Below are 18,366 nucleotides of genomic sequence, written 5' to 3' on the forward strand. Positions count from 1 at the left end.
AGCTGACCCACAAGCTGCACAGGCACCAGAGATGGGGCAGATCCTGCCCCTTTTCCTTACCCTGCCTCTGGGCTCAGCTGCTCCCTGCAGTGCTTCTCCCTGCCTGGCTCCCAGCTTGGCTTTCACTCACTCTGGGGTCATGCACAGCGTATTAACATGCTTAGCCTTCACCCACCACAGGGCTAAGCTGCACTCCCAGCCCCATCTGAGTGGGAGCAACCAAAAGCAGGCAAATAAAGGAAGGGATGGGACTTTGCAAAATGAAAAACACCTTTATTTTTAAACTCTTTCTTTAAAAATGTATTTGTAAAAGTTTACAGCATAAAAATAATATCTCATGGCTATAAATGTGACATAGTACAAATCCTACAAATACAACTGTAAACCTAGAAAAGTGTTAACTCTTTGGTACCTTAGTCTGAACTCTGTTTTTCCCTTTGCCCTCATGCTGATTTTGACAGAGAGCATGGAGATAGGCTGCAGAGGAACAGTGCAATGCCAGCAAGACAGCACAGCAGGATGAGCAGAGGGCACACTTTGGGCAAGATTTGCAGCTCTGGTACAATCAGTCCATGAAGGAGGAAAGAAGAGGAGTGATGGGATACTGCAGGACTCCCAGCACAATCTGCCTTCCCTGCCTCCTCCCCGCCCCAGGCAAGAGTCATCTCTCCCAAGTGCTGCTGGAGCAGTTCCCCAGCCTTTGCCAAAGCCAGCCAGATCCACCTTGGCATTTCCCAGAGGGCTCAGGTCTCCAGGTGAAACATGGGAATTATGCTGGCAGCCCAGCAACCCGTGTGCTGGCCCATGAAAACTTATTCTTAGCAACCTCTGGCCTGCTTTGGGCAAGTCCTGCAGGTGACTGTGACACTCAGCATCCAGGCAGGGCTGGCCTCTGCTGCAGGAATGACCTGTGTGCCCCTGGAGCTGCCCTGGCTGCTCTCTGCCTGGCAAAGGATGCCAAAAGGTTTCTGAGGGCCACCAAGGGGCAGCCTCTGTGCTCTCCAAGTGGGAGCACAGCCAGGCTGCATCCAGGCTCATCCTGGGACCTGAGCCAGGCACTGAGCCCAGCCAGGGCTCCTCCTTGCCCTTGTGTGTTGGAACAGGGGCTTTGTCTCCTTAGCACTCTGTGAAATCCCCTTCTCCAGATCTGCCAGCTCTGCACAGACCCTGGGCTTCCTCAGAGGCAAACCCTGAGTGCTCAGTGCCCTGTACTTGTGGTGCTGTCTCCCCCTCAGCCCTGAGCCCTGACTGGGAAGAAAGAGAAGAGCTGCTTCTCACTTCTGTCTGAATTCCCCTGGCTGCACATCTGCACTGCACTGCTGCCCCATCCCCGTGGGACCCTGTCACAGTCCCCTTGGCAGTGAACAGAGACAATTTAGTTACAAGTAAAGTCCGCTGTGCTCTAGATTTCACACAACACAAACAAACACTAAACGTGACACTCGCGCTTCAGGAAATAACACACTCAAACTGAGAAGGACAAAAGGATTGAAACCTGTGCACACATCAGTCTGAGGAACACCTACATGTGGAAAGAACACCAGAGTGCTGCATTAGTTTCTGGGATACAGATATGAAATAGTGACTGGCAATAGGATTATGCATATACTGGTTCTGATAACAATGTAACAGCTGTAGAGTAAAATATAATCTACAAATAAAAAGATATTGCACTAGAGATGGGCCCAAACCATGTCATGTGTTCCTTCAGTTTGGGTCCACCTCTAAACACAAAAACACACCCAAACAAAAATACTGATTATCAAACCAGAAATCCCAGTGGGACCAGTTCCCTTCAGAGTCTCACCGGAGAATTATGGCTACAAAACTGATGGGCCCAAACAGACAAACATTTCTCCTGGCCCTCACCTGCCAGGCCATGCAGGGACTGGGGCAGAGAGAGGGGGAGCGTGGAGCTGGATCTGTCATTCCCAGCTCTGCCAAGCCCTCTCTTGGAGGGATGCTTAGCAAAATATGTTGGCTTTGTCCAGCTGCCAGCTTGTCCCTGCTGAGAAGGTCTGGTCACTGCAACTTGCTAAAGGTGCTCTGAAAGGTTGAGTAAGGACAGGAAAATACCACAAAGTGCAAGACTCAGCCCTTAAAATCACGGGGCCAAGGGCAAGTATTTGGCCATGTTCCTCTGGAGTGCAGAATGGTACCATTTTGCAAAGTCTGGTGTACCTAATTTAGGAAGGAATAGGGAGGTGGGAGCAGCATCCCATCAGCAGCCAGAACAGATTTTGATGCAAATAATATTTGCAGTAAATCTAGAAATAATAATTGCAGTAAATCTAGAAATGGGACAAAATGCAATAGTCATTCAAATGTAGCTAATGCCCAGCTAATAGGACAGGATACCTGAGCTCCCCCAGCAGGGAGATCTCCCCTTTCAGGACTGTGGAAACTATTTGATAGTGGGAAATTAGTAATTTGATTAGCAATTAAATCTGAATAAGATGAAGTTTAGAACAGAATTTTTGAAATAAACAAATGGCCAAAGGGAAAGTGAGAAAGTGTTAGTTGACAGGGAAATCATTGGGCTGGATGGAGGTAGTAAAAGTAGCTCTCTCAGACTGTTCTTGTTGCTAGAAGTATCTAATATTTTTATTAGTCAGTCCAGCCCAAAAATAACAGTTAGTTAACGAAATTTGCTGATGACCCAATGTCTGGAACAGCAGGGAGTAGCTTGGTTAGAAATGCTGGAAGTGTAGAAAGACGTAGGTGCCTAGATTGGTCAGAGGATGACTCCAAGCTCTCAGTATGTTGTGGCTGGGAAAAAGCCAATATTATCCAGAGCTACAGCAGGCAAGTTGAGACCAGCACGGGCCAGAGCTGTTAATGCCCTGTGTGAGGTCTAGGTTTGACCTCACCTGCAGTACTGGGTACTCCTGGTCACCTTTGATAGAGAAGGAAGAATTAAAAATGGAGCTGGTGCAGACAGGGGTGTTAGGGTAATCTGATGTGCCATCCTATGGGCTCAAGTTGCAGTGACACAGATCCCACCAAGCACCTTACATGTTAAAAAACAATCAAGTGATCTGACCCAAAGGATCTCATAAATTACTGCTTCGCTGCAGTGAGGATTGTTTAATGAACTGTGGCCACAGGAGATGGCTCCTTCATCACAAGCAGGAGGAACAGAGGATGGAAAAACAGTTGTCATTCACAGTATGTTTCCTATGGATGGTGGGGAATCTGACCACATAGGCTGAAAATATCCTGTGCTGGCTGCCAATAAAAGTGCTATTTCTTATGTTCACATTTTACCAAGGACACCAGCCCACAAAACACCTACTCCTCCTTTAGCTGCATAAATGGCAGAACTGGAATGGTAGAAAACTTTAAACAGAAGCTGTTTTGCTGGGGATTTCTGACAGAAGTTCCATATTTTGCAAAAAAAATATTAAATTCTCAGTGTCTCTGAGGTGGCAGAAGCCCAGCAAGATGCTGGTTGAATTTCTGATTTTGTAAACCTGCCTGTGCAGTTCCTGTAGGGTGCACAGAGAGATGTGCATGAGTAGGACAATAAAGAGTTAATGGGATCAGGATTATGCAGTGAACAGAGCTCTGTATGAAGTGAAACATTTCACAGAAAAACCTGCTGTCTCCTGTGGTGTCAGACCTGTGGTTTTGGGGGTCCAGCTTTCACCTCTGCAGAGGTGGGGTTCACAACTGATTTCCAGAGCCTGGTGTTCCTCCTGCTTGGGTCTGTCACTCAAGTGCCAGCTGAGAGCACAAGAAGCCCCTGACCCATCTGTGAGAAGTGGGGAGGGAGGGGAGAAGCAGGGGCAAGGTCTGGGCCCCTTTAGTTTTCAAAACACTCTTCAGGAGAGGGGAATCCTCCCCAGTTCCTCTTGCCCTGCTTGATTCCCTGTGACATTTACAGCCCTGGCAGGCTGCAAGTGGCTCTGCCTGACCCCAGAAGGTGGCAGGGTGTGAGACACAGCTCAGCTGTGACCAAGGAGCTTCCCAGCCTCTCTCCCTCTCTGTCTTTGGAGCTATCCCTGGGTTGGTGTTCTGGTGTCCTCATTTCTGCCCATAATCTTGCTGTGACTCAGGAGGGAACGGTGAGCCCTCCCATGATGAGAAAGGGTGTTTGGGTGAACAGTTTATCAAAGGTGAGCCTTTGCTTCCCAAAGATAAGGCACAAGGATTCTGCAGCTGGCGTGGTTATATGATTTCCCAGCAGATGAGCTGGGTGTAGTGGCAGTAGATTAATGAATAACCATATTGCTTCCTTATACTGGCCCTGGCTAGTGGATTAATATATTTGTTCCCTTTAAATCTTCAGTGGAGAATAATTAGCTTAGTGTCCACGCAGACAACACGAACAACAGTGACTGCCCTCCTTGCTTCTATAACCAAGTCATTGTGAGGGCATTTGGAACTCCTGGCATGTCCCTGGGGCTCCTGGTGCCATGCTGGGCACAGAAGGCTGTGACAGCCTCCAGCTGGATGCAGAGCTGTGCCCCAGAGCTCTGAACACCTGTAGTGCTTGTGATGCTCTGTCCACCATGGAAGCACTGCCAAGAGAGGAAAATGGTAATTCTGTACCTCCCAGACACTGGCTGGCCTCTTCAGGACTTGACTGTGCTTGGAGGAGAATCCAATGTGCTCCTGACCTCCAGCAGCTGAAGGTTGGTGTTTCGGGTGCTCTACACCCCAGCAATGGGCTCCAGGTGGATTATCTGTCCCAGTGGCATTCACAGAACCACCGTGTGGCTGGTGCTGAGACCATCAGAGAAGTGCTGGTGCAGAGGAGACGAAACTCTGTGCCATGGAGGAGGCAGAGGCTGGAGTGTCATCTCAGCAATGCAGAAAGTGGCCTCTCGTGGAAATCCAACCATATCTTCCACTTGAAAAGGTGTTGGTCTGTGAGATGTCTCCCTCCTGCAGTGGTTTGATCACTGAGGAGGATGTGGCAGTGATCTAGAGGGCTTCTGGCACTGAGGCACCTCTTTTTAAGGAAAAAGGGGATGGCAATGAGGAAAAGTCTTTAATTCCCCCCCAGCACTGGGAGAAGGGAAGGAGGGATGCTGGGACAGGAGGGGATGTCCTGATGTACAAGCACAAGCATGGCTCTCTGTGACATCTGGGTCAGCCCCCTCAGCTGGCCTCTCCACAAGGAGATGCAAAGTCAGCCCGGCTCTGACTACAGGAAACTCTCCTCCACCTCTTGGTGTCCTGTGGTTGGCTCCTGGCAGCCTGGTTGTGGGTCAGACTCCTGCTCCTCATCCTGGTGCAGGCCCAGAGGGCTGTCACAGGATATTGTGGATGATGTGTTGGCCTCGTTCAGCATAGAGCTGAAGGGAGACAAGAGGGAGAGAGAAATGAGCGTCTTGAGCTCTCCTGGTGGGAGAGGATTCCCAGAAACTGGGAAGTGTGTGGAGTTCCCAGCAGCCCCACTCTATCTGAGTAGCTTCCCCCAGTGAAACAGACCATACCAGGTGGGTCTATTCAGCCTTCAAACACAGCACTGGCTGGCTGGGTTCTACAGAACGTGTCCCCTGTGTGCTCCCCTCCCTGTGAGTGGGAGTGCTTGTCCCCACCTCTGCTGGCTGACGTGCAGGGATGTGACATGGTGCCCTGTCTTAGCTCATGTCCCAGCTCCTCTGGTTCATCTCCATCCTTGTGGGCTCACGCAGGTCACAGCACCTCAGACGGGGTGACACTGCCATCCTTCTCTCCCAGCATATCCCCCCCTAATCTGTGCCTCAACAGAGCATCCCCATTCTCTCCTGAGGTGCCTGTTTCAGACTTGGACAGCTGAGGGAAAGGACGACACTCAGAAGCAATGTTTTTACCTGGCCCTGCTGATGGAGGCCTCCTGAGGGAGGTCACAGCTTGCCTCGGGTTTGGGGTCGGGCAGAGGGATGATGTAGTCGTTCTCGGCCCCGCTCTGGTGCACAGCTGTGTAGAGGATGCTGCTGCTGGGGGGGCTGGCAGCCAGGCGGGCGTTGTTCAGCACAGGAACCGCGGGTCTCGTGCGCACCACGGCGGGGTGGTCGCTCTTCATGAACTCCTCATCCACCTGCTGGTACCTCTGCTCTCACAGGGGGTGACCAAAGGAAGGGAAAGGTCTTGTGAGTGGGGAGAATGCACTTGTGATGTGTTTCCTTTTCCTGCCTGCCAGGTTTTCCTAGAAGGGCTGGCATCTTCTAGCTGGGTTCAGCTGCCCTTCCTCCAACAAAGATAAGCCATGAATGTCTCCTAAGGCAGAGATCAGTGGCACAACTTCACAGCTCCAAAATACCACACGGTTGGAGGCAGGATTTTGATCCCCTGCCAGTTCTGATTTCTGCAGTTGCTGAGTTACCAGCTGCCTGTCTGTTGTCTCAGCAATGTTCCTGGGATGCCCAAACGACCTTCACTGGCTGCTCCAACTTCTGCAGCCTTGGTCACAGCAAAATCCCCTGGCCCTGCAGCACTGAACCCTGACTGAGGGCCCTCACCAAGGCACAGGGTTCTTTGGACATACCTTCCTGTAGCAGTCCACCAGAAGGTTTCCCATAAGCACCACCAGCTGTGAGAAGGATGGCCTGATCTCGAACTTCTCCTCCCAGCACTTCTGCATGATGTTGTAGCTGCCAAGAGGGAAGGGACAGCACTGAGTTAGCAGGTGAGGAAAAGAGGTAGAAATGCTTCTGCATCGTGTAGAGCACATCCAGGGCTGTGGGAAATGGATTTGTGGAGAGTTCTCAGGGCCTGACAGAAGGGGCAGTTTGTCTGGCACAGGGCAAACACATGCTGACAGCACTTACATCTCATCAGAGGCATGGGTGGGTTTGGACATCCGATAGCCACGTTTGATGGCGTTGTAGAACTGTTCATTCATGGGCAGCTCAGGGTATGGAGTCCCTCCTGGGGGTAAAGGGACAGCAGGAATTAGGCTGCAGGACTGCCTAACACCCTCCAGCCAACATGCATTTCACACCAAGGTTTTCTTATTTCTTTACCTTTCTTGTTTCATTTCACTTCCAAATGCAACGTGAGCATGGGGAAGAGTGAGACAGGAAATGAAGGGCTACTCTGACTGGTAAAGTAGGGACTTGGGGGTTAAAAATGCATTTTTATTGTTTTAGAAGGGATCCTGCTAACATGTTATCAGAACCAGCATGCCATGACCTCCAGGACACTCACCTAGAGTGAATATCTCCCAAAGAAGAATCCCAAAAGACCACACATCACTCAGGGTAGTGTAGAGGTTGTTGAAGATGCTCTCTGGAGCCATCCACTTAAGGGGCAAGAAGGTCTAAGAGAGAATAACAAATGAAACAAGAAGAGAGTCAGCTGTACCCACAGCACTTGTTTCAACAGATAACAGCCTGACACCCAAATTACAAGCAAAGAAGACCCTTCAGATCTGCCTGTGAGCCCAACACGTCTGTTGACATCTGCTGTCAGTCGGTTCTGGGAGGGACCAGTTGCCTCTTTCTTTGTACAGAACAGACCCAGCAGGCAGGAGGAAAGGATGGATGTGCTGTGTCCATCTCCATCACAGCCTGCCGTGATGAATGCACACATGTCACAGTGTGTGTTCTCTGTTCCCTTGCTCTTGAGGAGGCCACTGACTCACACAACCTGACACAAGACTCCTGAAGAAAGTCCAGGCCTATCTGACCGTGGAGACCTGAGACCAGGCTGGAGGAGGCTAGGGATGACCAGAAAAGAGGCAAAGGATACATCCAGCTTCTTTTCTGTTCTTATTCACTCAGAGTAATAAAAAAGAAAGCCTCACTTGTCCAGCTTGTAGGCAGCACTGGCTGCTGCTCCTGGGATTTGCTTGCACAATGAATACCAAAATAATCTCCAGGAAGGATTGCAAAGGGGCTCAGTTTCATTTCCCATTTTGGACAGGAAACCAGCTCTGTCAAGGCTGGACCGAAAACCCCAACCCCTCTGGGGGAGGGTCCCCTGACCAAGCTCTGAGTACCTGTTTGACAGCACATGGGAGAAAGCATGAGAGCACTTTGCAGAACTTTGCAGATTAGATAAGGATTGGGGTTTAAGGCACCTGTCTCCATTCTCAGCCTCAGTTTCTCTAACATGGCCTGCTTTGCTTGGGATTGGAGATTCACAAATGCCTCAGGGCTGGAGTGGATAGATTGTTGTTAAAATCACAGAGAAATGCCTTCTGCAAAAGCTCAATTACAACCTTACCCTCTCCTGCACCAAAGATTGGAGACATCTCTCTGGAAAGTAGCTGCTTGCACGAAGACAGCACTTCTTAACTTGTGGTCTAGTGGTTACAGCAGAATCCTGTGAATCTCTTCCCAGAGTGGTCAGTGAGTCACTACAGCCCTACCAAGCTGTCTATCCTCACCCTCCTCCTGCCTGAAGCTCAGGACCACACTGAGTGCTGGCAGGATGCAGCACTGCTGCTGTGATCAGGACAGTGTGCAGGGGACAGTCCTGAGGTTTGCTACTTCAGGTTCTTCTGTAAAGAGCCAGAGATGTGGGCAAGCAATTCTGCTACTTCACAGTGTGCAGAGCAAACAAAGTGAAGGATGTCTGGCTGTTGACACCATCTCCTGCCCTGTCACCACCTCTGGGCACACTGGTGCACAGGTGGCTCACAGGGGGACTATGCAGGGGGTGCCAGGCCCAGAGCCCTGGGAAGAAGGAGCTTGCAAGGCTCCTGGTACTCACACTGCCTTTGGAGATATAGTTGGAATCCCTCATGATGTCCCTCGCCAGGCCAAAGTCACAGATCTTCACCAGCTTTCCCTCACAGATGAGGACATTCCTGGCAGCCAGGTCACGGTGCACACACTGCAGGGGGGACACAGAGCACTGTCACTGCAAGGACACAGAGCACTGTCACTGCGAGGACACAGAGCACTGTCACTGCGAGGGGACACAGCACTGCCACTGTGAGGAGAGAGAGCACTGTCACTGCGAGGGGACAGAGCACTGTCAGTCACTGTGAGGAGCCTTCACACAGCCTGAGAACACAGCCCAGCTCCAGCACCAGCCCGCTCCTGGTGCTGCAGGGACAGGAGTCACGTCATTTCAGGTGTTTCCTTCACCTCTAGGGACAATCATGGCTCGAGCAGCAGCAGAGCTACCACATTTTTGCTGTTTGCCTGGACTGCTTTCTCCATGACAGCATCAGCCATGCAGATCCAGCAGGGAGAACGTGACCAACCCAGCAGAGAGGGGACTTGGTGGGCTGTGAGGAGGGGATGTCTCCATCTCTGTTTGGACAATCCAACCCAGCAGCCTGAAGGCATCAGAGTTACACCAGCCTGGCTTGTGCCTCCTAGTTTGCCAGCACGTTGGATGTTTTCCGTATGAGCAGCCCTGACATTTGCTGTGGGAGCACTGACCATGCAATTTAGGGATCAGACTGTCTGGCTGGGGGCACAGAGCCAGGAATTTCTCTCTGCATTGATGCCATTGACGCCTTCTGTTAGCCCTGCCCTGTGTGATGCTTCACACAATCCAGCTATATTGCTGCCTGCCCTGTGCTAAGCCAGACCTTAGGAAACCCCAGAGCCTGGAGCTCCATGTGACTTAATTTCCAATAAACAAGCACTTCTGATGAGTCCTGGGGTGCTCAGAGCATGCAGTGCAATAAGGGTGTCTAGCAAGAGTGGTTGCTTGCTGCAGAGTGCCTTGTGCTTTAGCTCTCTGTACACTGTTTGGCCACCCCAGTAAACAGAGATGATATAATGCTACAGCTGTGCTGAACACGGCTCAGGAGGAGCACACAGTCAGGGAATTTGAGCTCAGTGTGAGCCAGGGCTAGCTGTCACATGCAAATATAGTCATGCTGATCTCCAGGACTGTGTTTCCAAAGGGAAGTGGTCAGCAGCTCTTCAATTGCACGGCCACTTATCCCACAAGAAGTTTGGCACGGACAGAGGGACAGTGGGAGGAAGCTGACCACAGCACATGGCAGAAAACACACTGCTGGCCACCAGCCCTACAGACTCCACAGACCAGCCAGCATACGTACGTTTTTGGAAGCCAGGAACTCCATCCCATTGGCCACCTGGAAGCTGAAGCCCACCAAGTCCATGTAGCTGAGGAGTGGAGACTCATTTATCAGTGTCACCCGGTCTGTCCTTTCAGGAGCTGGAGGGCAAGCAGAGATGGATGTTGGTGTTACCCGGCCTTCAGAAACAAAGGGGCACAGCTGGGAGCTCTCATTGCTTCTGGACAAGTCCCAGAAGTGACCTTTGCAAGCAAAGGCATCCAGCACCCAAAGCACAAGCACCTCTCCCTCCCACCGTGGCCTACTCCCCCTACCTGAGGGGGAGTAGCTGTCCAGCTCATAGGGGGTGCCATAGTTGGAGGACTCGATGTCAGCGTACTTGACTTCACCCTTCATGTCAGACATGGGCACATAGTCCAGGGAGTCGTCCTTGCTCATGTCCATGTAGCCCCCGTCACTCTCGACAGACATGGAGAGGTGGCTGTGGGGGGAAGGGAAGAGGCTGCTCAGGTCCAGGGGAGAGGAGGACACAAGAGGGCTGGGGGCAATGATCTGTGAGTCTGAAATTCCCAAACCCTCAGCCCCAGCACTGAAATGCCCCACAGAGCTGGCAAAGAAGCCCTGCAGCATGGATGAAGTGGTGTGCAAATGGCATAGTGCTTAGGAAGATCTCAGCTGCCTTCAGGCAGAAAGGGCAGGGGGGAGCTCCAACACTGCTCTGTTTTATGGTTGTTTTGGCACGTTGGAAGGAAGTGCTGCTTTCTAACTTCCCAGGGGAACGTTTCTCTGTGCTGCCGTGTGCCTGCATCCCTTACAGCTGGCAACCAGATAAAGGACCATTTCCCTTTCCTTGTCACACCTCTTGTGCAATTGCTCTTCTTGTAGCACTTCTCCCTTAGGCTCAGCAGCAACTCAACCTGCCCTGGAAATGCAGAGCTGAGATCTCCAGTGGTTAAGCCATGCTGGAAAAACCTGTGTCTCTGCACTCAGTGCATGGCTATGGTTATGCAAATAAGGTTAATGATGCCAGGAAATATTCCCAACTAGCATAGCGCAGCTGGCATGTGTGCTGGCAAACTCAGGCTCCAGTTTGCTAACTCCTCACTGTCAGGAGCTGCTTGGAGGTCACTGGTTGGCACAAGGGCTGGTCTAACAAGGTAACAGAGGAGCCAGTGCTGGGCCAGTGTTTATTTCACTGCCCTGGAGAAATGCAGGATCCTTCCTGAGAGTACCAGCCTCCCTCCCTGATGGGGATAGGACGGGGCAGGCACCAGGGCAGAGGAGAGAGCTGCTTTCCTGGTAGTAGAGGCACCAGGGAGGAGGAGAGGGCTGGTACCTGTGCAGAGGCACCAGGGAGGAGGAGGGGGCTGCTTTCCCGGTACCAGAGGCACCAGGGAGGAGGAGAGGGCTGCTTTCCCGGTACCTGTGCAGATGGTCCTCCTTGGGGGCATTCCCGTAGAGCTCGGCCTCCCGCCGTGCCTTGTCCCCGCAGGACTGCAGGAAGGTGTGCTTGTTGCGGTGCAGGTAATCCACCAGGTCCCCGTAGCGGCAGTACTCGGTGATGATGTAGATGGGTCCTGGCGGGACAGAACACCACATCAGCCCTGCCCTGAACACCGTGGCTGTGAATTTCATTGCACAAGGGTATTACCAGACTACAGGGTGTCAAGACAGGGCCAAAGGGAAAAGCCACCTTTCTGGTTCTGAGCATTTTTTGGCGTTTGAAATGTGTGTTTGTGGAAGGAGGTGAGGGTTAACTGGGCTTTCCCAGTCTCAATCAGGTTGGAAGAAAGATATTCAGAGTCCCACAAGGCTTTCTTAGGAGAAGGTTGAATAATTTGGAACCAGAAGATAGGAATTACTCTATCTAAGGACAGTTGTCCTCCCAAGCACAGCCCAGGGAAGCAGAGACAGGGTGCTCAGGGCTCATCTACCTCCTTTGGTGCAGGCCCCCAGCAAGTTGACGATGTTGAGGTGAGGTCCCAGGTGGCTCATGATCTTCAGCTCAGACATGAGGGCTTGCTTCTCACTGCTGCGGGCTGTGGCTGTTGGGGAGAGTCAGCGTGAGCAGCAGGGCAAGGAGGGAGAGTGTGGCACTGATTGTCTTGTGGCTTTAGGGTGGGGAAAGGGGGAGAACTCACACTTGAGCATTTTGACTGCCACTTTCATGGTGGACCGTGAGTGGCTCAGGCCATGGGCTGTTGCTTCCACCACACGACCGAAGGCACCGGAGCCGAGAGTGCGTCCTGCAAAGAGACAGCCGGAGGGAAAGTTGGAAATGTTCCAGAGGAGAGGTGAGGAGAGGAGCCCCAAAAATACAGTTGCTTGTCTGAAACCACACCAGCAGTGCTGCACTCATTCTGCTGGGCATGGACAAGGCCATGAGCTATGGTGTTTGGGGTTGGGGCTGGTTTCCAGAACTGCCAGCTACAAGGTGGAATAGCCAGAAATAAAATGGTGCTTAATGCCAAAGGGGGCAGCTCGCCTCCCACCATGGTCCTAGATGATCCCCCTGTTCCAGGACCAGATTGTATCTCCAGAGATCTCTTGGATTCTGGGTTGGTCTCTTTTGGATTATCAGCCCCAGAGAGCCAGGACCTCAGGAATCCATCAGTGTGACCTGCAGAGCCTTTACCTAACACCAGCTTGTCCCTGGGCACCTCCCAGGTGGAGTCATAAGGGAGCTGCATGGGATCCACATAGATGTACTCGTGCCCATCAGAGCTGACCGACTCAATCACCTTCCAGCGGATTTCATAACGAGGTTTCTGGAAAAGGGAGCAGAGGGAAAAGAGGCATCTGAGAGGGTGGGAGTCAGAGAGGGCATGGGGGATGTGTCTGGACCTTGTTAGGGAGCCTTTGGTCCCTACAGCCATTCCCCATCTACCCCAGAGATGCCAGGGGCACACAGGAACTGATGGAGGCCCATAGATCCTGGTGCAGCTGGGACATCATCAGACCCAGCCAGCCTGACCCTGGGTACCATTGTGTCAGCCTGGGAGCAATCTCCTCTTTTACCTTCTGCCACAGCACGATCAGGATGATCAGGGAGATCACAGTGAGGACCAGCAAGGCCAGGATGACAGAAATGATGACCACCTTGAATGGCAAAGCTACAAAGATAACAGGGACAGCAGTCAGACTCCTCCAGCCCTGCACAGCCTGAGCACCCAGGGAAAGGAGGTGAGAGCAGTGCAGAGAGTTCCCTGCACACTCCTCCCCCAGACATTGACCCTGAGCTGTTCTCTGGGTAGGGACAGTCTCTTCCTGGGCACACTTTCCCAGCACTTGCAGCCCCCCAGGGATGATGGGGTGATGGGTTGTTACTGGCTTCTGCCTCAGGAGAGGTTTGGCCACGGGAGGGTGAAAGATCTAGTGGGGCTGTTTTGCATGGGGGAGAGCTGGCAACCCTGATCCTGGGCTTAGACCATCCTTCCTCATATTTGGGACATTCAGCATGTGGATGTTCAAGTCCGTGGCACCATCTAGTGACCTGTGGGCTAACAACAAGACACTGGGGACCTGCTCAGGCACTCTTGTCTTGCCCCCTGGAGAGATGACCCTGCCAGTAGTGGGAAGAGCATATCCATGGCCACTGCACATAAGGACTCCACACTCCAACTGGAACAATCTTTTCTGTTCAACCCAAAAGGAAGCTTCATTTGGGGCAGAAGCACCCAGGTTTCCAGGCTGGAGACAGAAAGGTCTATCTCCCCACTACTGGCTCAAAACTTGTCTCAGCCCTCACCGTGTGGGACCAGGGTGATGTCCTGGGAGCTGGTGCCCAGGAAGTTGTGCACGGTGCACCTGAGCAGCAGGGGCTCGTGCACCCTGTGCAGCTGCAGGGTGCTGTTGACGCGGTACAGCTGCCGCTCCGCGTGGTACGAGGCGTTGGTCTGCACGCCCACCTCGGCCGACTCGTTCCCCAGCAGCCGCGTGGGCTGTCCCTTGGTGCTGCACCTGGGCCAGGGAGGATAAAGGCACCTCAGAGGCGGCAGGGACCACTCAACACCCAGGTGAGTGTGCCAGCAGAATGCAATTAAATAATAGCCTGTTATTGTAATAAATAAAAGTCCGGCTGTTCTCATCCCTCCACTCACCATTTGATGTCGCTGCACGTAGACCAGCTGATCTCTGGCTGGGGCATGCCTTCAGCAGAGCACGTTACAGTCTGCTCCCCACTGCTGGCACTGCTGTTCTCCTTGAGGTCCACCACTTTAGCTGGCACTGAAACCAAAAGACAGTGATGGTAATTAATTTTCCTTTCTGGCTGTAGGATGGAAGGGGAACATGATTCCTCTGGGGAATGTGAGTCTATGTATCCCTGCCATAGCCTAGGGATGAGGTAGGACTCATCATGTCCATTGTGTTTTATTTCTGAAAGGGAACAGCAACAAGAGTAAGGTTTGAGGGGGTTATGGAGGAGATCTGCCCCCACACAGCTTGACTGGAGAGCAGGGTGAGCATGGGGGAAAGTCCAGGACATCACAGCTGTACAATCATCTCTACATTTACTACCATGGGCCAAGCTGATGGTGTCCGTGCTGCCTCCCTGTCCCCCTTGTTCTGAGGCCAAGCGTGAGATATTTCACACAAGTGGTTTTGTTGCTTGAATGCTCTTTCTTTAAGCAAGACCACTCTGGAGCTGCAGCCACAGGAGTAAGGGCTTTTTTCTGAGGGTTCTGCAGCAAAGAATGGTGCCACCCCTTGAGGCTGCTCCTGCTCTCCTCAGCCATGCATGTGCACGCCCATCCTCACCATTTATCTGCAGATGGAAGGAGATATCCTGCTCGTCATCCTCATTGGAAGCCCGAATGGTGTAAAATCCTCCTTCTTCCTGCTTCACCCGCACCAGCACCAGAGCTGTCTGGTACCTGGGGAGACACAGTCCCAGAGGGATGGCTGTGGGAAGGTACCTGGGGACTGGTAATGCTTGGGGGCAACCAGCTCCCCACCCACCTGAGGAGTGCTCAAAATCCACTCACAGAAAGCTACTCAATCACCAACTGTGCCCAACCAGCAGTTTGGAGATTCCTTTGTGAATTACCCCCTCTCTGCAGCCTGGTGAGGAATGATGGGCCCCTACCTGGTTTCTGACAGGTTCCTGCTGGTGATGGTGAACTCGCTGCTGCTCTCCATGGTCAGTGTCTTGTTGTTCTTCAGCCACACAATGCTGGGTGGGGGATAAGCCTCCACTTCCACCTGGATAGTGTGGCTCTTGTGGACCTCGGCATACACCGTGCTGGGCAGGTGGGTGTGGAAGTGCACAAAGCCACGCTCTGAGGCAAGAGGAAGAGGGTGGTCAGAGAGGGGAACAACCCCTTCCCTGGCCCTTTGGATAAACATGGATCTGGAACAAAACTCTCTGAACACCCAGAAGTGGTGGGGCAGCTCCAGATCCATCCCTCAGGACCTCAGGCTTGTGTCTGAGGGGAGAGTGGATGCAGAGCCACACTGGAGCAGAGGAGCTCACAGGGCAGAAGCATGGGGCTGTTATCTTGTGGAGGTAATGGAGTTGGGGCAGTTTCCCTCAAACTACAGGAAGGAAGGTCAGATGCAGATGGAAGACAACATGTCTTCACATCACTTTGGCACTGCACACTACAGAGGAGCTCTTACCAATACCCTCAAGACTCTTAAAGGGTCACAAAACCCATGAAGGGAAATTTGGGATGTTTTGAAGCCGAGAAGTGGGCAGGGGTGACATGGGGTGAGGTTTGGCTCGTTGTCGTGGTTACTTAGAGAAGAAGTGAGGAGAGAGAAAGCTGGAGGCTGTGAGAGAGGAGAGGGGGTCACTCTGGGACATCCTGCCTGGACGCCCACACGGTTTTCTGGCTCTGGGTGTGTGGGCAGCACCGCACCGATCACTTGGACGGTGATGTCCTTGTGGTCCGTTTTCTCATGGTAGCCCTCGGAGACATTGCAGACATAGGTCCCACTGTCCTCCAGCTCTGCATTCTGGATGATGAGGATGGAGCGGATCTCGTGAATGGATCCAGGCAGGAAGTCAGTCACTGGCTCCACAGCCTTCCCTGCCTGCAAAATGGGGACAGGAGGCATGGTATGAGGAGCCAAAACCATGTTCTGACACTGGGCTCACAGGGAGGGGGGAGAAAGTGGTAGAGGACCCCAGTCTGGCTGCCACAGGACAGGGAACACACACCAGTCAGAGACCCCTGAGACAGACAGTCTTAATCCAAGCACATCCTCATCAGACCTCCCTGTGGCAGCAGCAGCATCCCGTAACTTCTGCCATGGGATATCGATGAGTGATTGCCATGGCACATCTGGGTGAAGGCTGGAACTGCTGCCCAGAGCCCATGGGTGTGGAGCACTCACTTGCTTGCGGGGATAATCCCAGTTGAAGTTGACCAGCTCGTTGCCGCTCACGGTGCACATGACGGTGACGTTTTCTCCCTGGCGCACCACGGTCTGCACCGCGCTGATGGAGACGTTCACGGACGACACTGTGGGACAGGTGGGAGAGAGGAATGGATTATGAAGGACAAGTGTATGGTAAAAGCAGGGCCCCCAAAGAAGGAAATGAATGGCATCTGGCTCCATGGCTTTGGAATGCTGAACTATATTATTATTTTATTGTAGTTATTATTATTATTTTATTATTTTTTACTATATTATATTACATTATACTATCCTATAACTATACTACATCATACTTACTTCTAACTACTACTCAAAACTCATGACTGTCAGCCAACAGTCCTGACATACCCACACGTGGATCCAATCGGTCAATGAATCAAAACCCTCACCAGAATCCAATCAAGCCATCACCTTGGGTAAACCATCTTCCAACACATTCCACATGTTCAAAAACACAGGAGCAGCAAGTGAAATAAGAATTGTTTTGATCATTCTTTTCTCTGCTTCACTCCATTCAGAGGGTATATGAATACTACATAAGTGGGCACCCAGGCTATTTACCCTGGATGGACTGTTCCACTGGAAACTGTCTTCCCTGAGGGATGGAGCTGACTTGTAGGCAAAACCCATTCTCTAATGGAGACAGAATTAAACACAGCCTCCAAACTGATCATCACTGAGGAGACAGGGAGAGAGCTTTGTTGTTTCCTGCCACTGGCCTGAAGAAACAGCCACAGCAGGGGCACAGGTGTGCTAAGACAATGCCAGCTCACCCTGGATCCTGTAGACGTAGAAAGTGTCTGAATCCACCTCCTGGTCATCCACATATGTCCGGCAGAAATAGCTTTTATCCTCAAAGAAGCCTTTAAATCCTTGTTGTGGATCATACAGAGCTGGGATGGGGTTCTCCACCTTCTTCTCATAGAGGGTGACCTGCATCTGTGGGTTGGTCACACGGCACGGGATGACAGCCTCTGTGTAGCCCGTGATGAAGATGAAAACCTCTTCAGAGGTGACTGTGGGGAGGAAAACCAGGGAGGGATCTGTGGGAGAGAGGGGACATTGGTTAGAGAATGCTGCTTGGAAGCTTAACCAGGGCTGCTTTGTGCTGCTCCAGGAGTACTCCACCACAGGGCCCTGACTCCGTGGGAGTGGGATGCTTCTTCCCACCCTTCCGTGGGGAAAGTAGAGCTGCATGTCATGTGGTTGTCAAATGTCTCCTGGGAGAGTGAGAGAGACCCAGCACCACTGAGCACCACTGCTCCCCCATCACTTGTCAGCACACCACTCTCCATGAGCTGGCACACCAGAGACATGCCACAGCCAAAGAGACCTACCATGAGGGCTCTCCTGCTGTTGGAGAAGGGATTTGGGGATTCTGGATGCTTGGAGACAGAACAATAAGTCAAAGCGGTTTTTTTCCTGGTTGCTAAACTCCATGGAAACCCACAGGCAAGGACATGCTGTCCCCTACCTGGAACGTAGATGTAGAGGGCTCTCCTCTCTGCTGGCTCTGGAGCCTGCTCAGGGCTGTAGGTGCACGTGTACTCCCCGGTGTGATGGCCTGTCACGTTCCTGAGGGTGAGGTTGCTGACAAAGACACCATCCCTGTGCTCCAGCGAGGCAGCAAGGGGCTGCCCCTCCCGCTCCCAGACCAGCTCTCTGTCCCCGTAGCACAGGAGGGAGAAGGTGCTGTGGAGGCTGAGGACAAGCTCAGTGTCTCTGGGTTCGATGTGCAGCCTGCTGTCCCCAAATGTCACCTCCAGCAGACCTGAGAGAAGGGTGACACGAGACCAAACTGAATTCCTCTGAAATGCACAGAGAAACACACCTCATGGCAACGGGTTTGCTTTGTAGTGTCAGCCTTTACACTGAAAAATAACTTTCCTGGGTTTGCCTTCCCTTGTGTAATTACTACTGACAAACCCATGGTCTCCTCCACAATGTCCTGCCAGTCCAGACATGGTGGGTCACCCTTCATTCCCTGCACCTCCTACAGCCCTCACTGGAGAGCAAATCAGACATCACAGCATTCAGCAGGG

The 18,366-nt window shown here is 52.2% G+C and overlaps 1 protein-coding gene across 1 annotated transcript in view; it reads right to left on the minus strand.

Annotated features, from left to right (window-relative positions):
* Positions 1-256: 256 nt before the first annotated feature.
* Positions 257-18,366, minus strand: part of PDGFRB (platelet derived growth factor receptor beta) — a 32,342-nt gene continuing 14,232 nt past the window's right edge. Inside the window, exons 3-23 of the mRNA XM_039701390.1 lie at positions 17,799-18,095; positions 17,098-17,367; positions 16,280-16,407; positions 15,802-15,976; positions 15,027-15,219; positions 14,699-14,814; positions 14,041-14,167; positions 13,689-13,900; positions 12,959-13,053; positions 12,576-12,708; positions 12,082-12,186; positions 11,875-11,985; positions 11,364-11,517; positions 10,255-10,421; positions 9,962-10,080; positions 8,650-8,772; positions 7,141-7,252; positions 6,762-6,861; positions 6,479-6,584; positions 5,805-6,043; positions 257-5,303 (exon numbers count right to left, since the gene is read on the minus strand). Coding sequence (XP_039557324.1) covers positions 5,153-5,303; positions 5,805-6,043; positions 6,479-6,584; positions 6,762-6,861; positions 7,141-7,252; positions 8,650-8,772; positions 9,962-10,080; positions 10,255-10,421; positions 11,364-11,517; positions 11,875-11,985; positions 12,082-12,186; positions 12,576-12,708; positions 12,959-13,053; positions 13,689-13,900; positions 14,041-14,167; positions 14,699-14,814; positions 15,027-15,219; positions 15,802-15,976; positions 16,280-16,407; positions 17,098-17,367; positions 17,799-18,095 — 3,233 coding nt within the window. The 3' untranslated portion in view covers positions 257-5,152. The remainder of the gene's footprint in view (positions 5,304-5,804; positions 6,044-6,478; positions 6,585-6,761; positions 6,862-7,140; positions 7,253-8,649; positions 8,773-9,961; positions 10,081-10,254; positions 10,422-11,363; positions 11,518-11,874; positions 11,986-12,081; positions 12,187-12,575; positions 12,709-12,958; positions 13,054-13,688; positions 13,901-14,040; positions 14,168-14,698; positions 14,815-15,026; positions 15,220-15,801; positions 15,977-16,279; positions 16,408-17,097; positions 17,368-17,798; positions 18,096-18,366) is intronic.

Source organism: Passer montanus, unplaced genomic scaffold, assembly GCF_014805655.1.
Source record: "Passer montanus isolate IOZ18808 unplaced genomic scaffold, ASM1480565v1 scaffold15, whole genome shotgun sequence".
Taxonomy (NCBI): Eukaryota; Metazoa; Chordata; class Aves; order Passeriformes; family Passeridae; genus Passer; species Passer montanus.